The sequence below is a fragment of the Echinops telfairi genome, unplaced genomic scaffold (genome assembly GCF_000313985.2).
Source record: "Echinops telfairi isolate 266 unplaced genomic scaffold, ASM31398v2 ScPeMD7_7468;HRSCAF=8506_0, whole genome shotgun sequence".
Lineage (NCBI taxonomy): Eukaryota > Metazoa > Chordata > Mammalia > Afrosoricida > Tenrecidae > Echinops > Echinops telfairi.
Genome location: NW_022111369.1, coordinates 36,286,713 through 36,289,990, shown reverse-complemented (window position 1 = coordinate 36,289,990; position 3,278 = coordinate 36,286,713). Strand labels below are relative to the sequence as shown.

At 40.1% G+C, this 3,278-nt stretch overlaps 1 protein-coding gene across 1 annotated transcript in view; it reads right to left on the bottom strand.

The window, feature by feature from the left end:
- The window catches only part of LIN54 (lin-54 DREAM MuvB core complex component), a 69,185-nt gene that overhangs the window by 14,428 nt on the left and 51,479 nt on the right, over positions 1–3,278 (bottom strand). Inside the window, exon 8 of the mRNA XM_004703238.2 lies at positions 32–123. Within this exon, the coding sequence (XP_004703295.1) occupies positions 32–123 (92 nt within the window). The remainder of the gene's footprint in view (positions 1–31; positions 124–3,278) is intronic.

The window sequence follows — 3,278 nt, the reverse complement described above, 5'->3', positions numbered from 1 at the left end:
AAGTTAACTTACACGTTTTCAAAACACTCACCCATTGAATGGAAGTCTTGCCTGTGTCTGAATACCAGGAGTTCCCGTAAAGTTGGAGTTGCTTGCTATAGACACATATGAAGACTGCTGGAGCTACATGCAAAGGAACACAATTTTAGACCATACTTGCAAAAAATGGACAATATTCGCCTGTAAAAAGATCAGTAAGAATCACAAATTCACCACTGTATAGTGAAAACACAATGGAGTTCAAATGCGACATTAACTCACAAAGCTTTTGAGGATCTAATTAAATCATTGAGAAGACAATAAAAAATGTAAACATTTTAAATTCTACATGATTCAAATATAAGAAATCTTAATAGAACGCAAATTATGATACAAATCATAATTATAGAAAAATTTAGATGCATGCTCTGAAAACACTGTAATCATTTTCATTAGCTGAAAAAATGCATGGTGCCTACCTAGGAATGAAAATAGGTACCCACAGTAATCATTCATCACATGATCAGTAGCTTTATGATGTACTCAAAAATATCTTTCAGTGAGATGATCATTACAACTGTTGCAAAAAAATAGACTGCCACTAAATTGATTCCAATTCACAGTGACCAATAAAGTTTCAAAGACTCAATCTTTACAGAAGCAGACAGCTTTATCTTTCTCCCTCAGAGTAGCTGGTGCGTTTGAACTGTTGACTTTATAGTCAGTAGCCATGTGCTTCTCTCACAGTACCAACAGGGCTCCACACAAGGCTTACATGATGCGGATATGCTTGACCCTTCAATAGCACAGAAAACTACCATTTCCTGTCACGGCACTCTCCAATTCAAGCCAGCCTATTGGATATGAGATGGCTCTGACTCTTAAGATGATCAGATGAGGGTCCTTGGACAGATCAGGGAAGCTATTTCACCTGGAAATATTTCAGGCTGTTTTCCAAGAGAAAATCAGTGACAGTATGTTCCTGTGTGAGGGAGAGATTTATCACTCATGTTTTTTTTCCAGATTTGTTTGGATTCTGGTCATTTTAACGTTAACCTGTTTTTTCTTTTCTTTTTTTAAAACCTGTTTTTTATTAAGCCTACACAATCTTGCCCTCTCACCAAGTTGTTCTCAGTTCCAAATTGTCTTAGATTGTCTGACTTGTCTAGTATACTTCTAAATGCATACACAGAAATTTCACTTAACTTTTCAAGATGTTAGAAAGAGCCATGTGGTGGAAGAAGCACACTAGCCTGTGTTATCACGAGGTGTCGAAGGGATGAGGTATCAAGCATCAAAGAACAAAAAATCTTATTGTGAATGAGGGGCAGTGCGGAGTGGGGACCCAAAGCCCATCTATAGGCAACTGAACATCCATTACAGAAAGGTCTCAGGGAGACGAGCCAGTCAGCGTGCAGTGTAGCAATGATGAAACTTACAACTTTCCTCTAGTTCCCAAATGCTTCCTTCCCCCCACTATCATGATCCCAATTCTATCTTACAAATCTGGCTAAACCAGAGGATGTACACTGGTACAGATAGCAACTGGAAACACAGGGAATCCAGGGCGGATGATCCCTTCAGGACCCGTGGTGAGAGTGGAAATACCAGGAGGGTGGAGTAGAAAGGGGGAACCGATTATAAGGATCTACATCTAACCTCCTCTCTGGGGGACAGACAACAGAAAAGTGGGTGAAGGGAGACAGACAGTTTCAGATATAACAAAATAATAATTTATAAATTATCAAGGGTTCATGAGGGAGCGGGGAGCGGGGAGCGGGGAAGGAGGAGTGAAAAATGAGGAGCTGATACCAGGGGCTTACATGGAGAGCAAATGTTTTGAGAATGAGGGTGATGAATGTACAAATGTGCTTTATACAATTGATGTATGTATGGATTGTGATAAGAGTTGTAAGAGCCCTTAATAAAATGATTAAAAGGGGGAAAAAAAAGAGCCATGTGGTAGTTACATAATCTATTGTCAACTTGAGACTATTAAGTGTGAAGGGGTGGAGTTTAGCCTGTCAGTCAGGTTGCTGCTTGATGACCTCTTTTGGAGGTGCTAAGATCAACAGCTCGCTGGAGATGGGACACACACTCACTCCCTGGGAGACATTCCTATTGACAAGCCACATGGAGCTATGCTGATGGCAGCCAGAGCCTTGGAGCTGGAGGAGCCATGTGGAGACACACGCCAGTGCTAAGATGCTTCCACTGCTACGGGATCCACAAGACTTTCCACTCACTGGCCTGTGATTTTCCTGCAGTTGGCATCATTGCATGTGTTGCGTGAGTCTGAAGAGCAATTTACAGACTGGCACTGGACATATAGGCTAATATTAGGCTTATGGACTTGATCTGGACTGGGCTGGGATGTTTTTTCAATGTACAATTACTCTTTATATAAAGCTGGTTCCTATACACATGAGTGTCTATGAATTTGTTTCTCTAGTCTACCCAGACTAATACAAGCCATTTTATAATATATAATATATTAAGGGTTCACGAGGGTGGTAGGGCAGGGGAAAGAGGGAATAAAGAGGAGCTGAAATTAAAGTGATCAAGAAGAAAGGGTTTTGAAATTGATGATGGCAATATCTGTATAAGTTCTCTTGATATAATTGATTTGTGGACTGTTATAATATATGTAAGAGCACCCAATAAAATGATTTATTAATAAAAGAATAAAAATAAAATGTCTCAGAAACCCACAGGAGTAATTTTACTTTGTCGTGTGGGTTTGCTATGAGAATCAACTCAATGTCAGTGGGTTAGTATTTTTTTTCTTTTGTTTTTGGTAGACTGATTATATTTCACATTTTTACAGCTACAGCAGCATGCCGCAGCATGGGTGAACCTAGAAAGCATTGCTATCATTACTGCCATCAAGCTGATTCTGAGTCTGGGATACTCAGTGTGTCGAGCAGAATGGCTCCACAGCGTTTTCAAGGCTGTGAATTTAAACTGCTAACCACTGGGCTAAGGGTGGAGCCCTTGGCTGATTTCACCACCCAGGGGCTACTGAAAGAAACAAGTCAGTTGCAAAGGCACAGATACTGTATAATTTTACTTATGTGAAATAAGTAAATGTACAGAAACCAAAATTATTAGTGGTTACCAGATTATTAAGGGTAAGGAGGAGTTTTGTTTGGGAGACTTTGAGTTTCAATTAATGACTTTGGAATTATTTGGAAAAGGATAGACCGGAAGAGTGCAATAAATGCCACTGGATTATCCACGTAAAAAAAGAACCCCCACATGGAAGAAGCACACCAGCCTGACTGACCACGAGGTGCAGA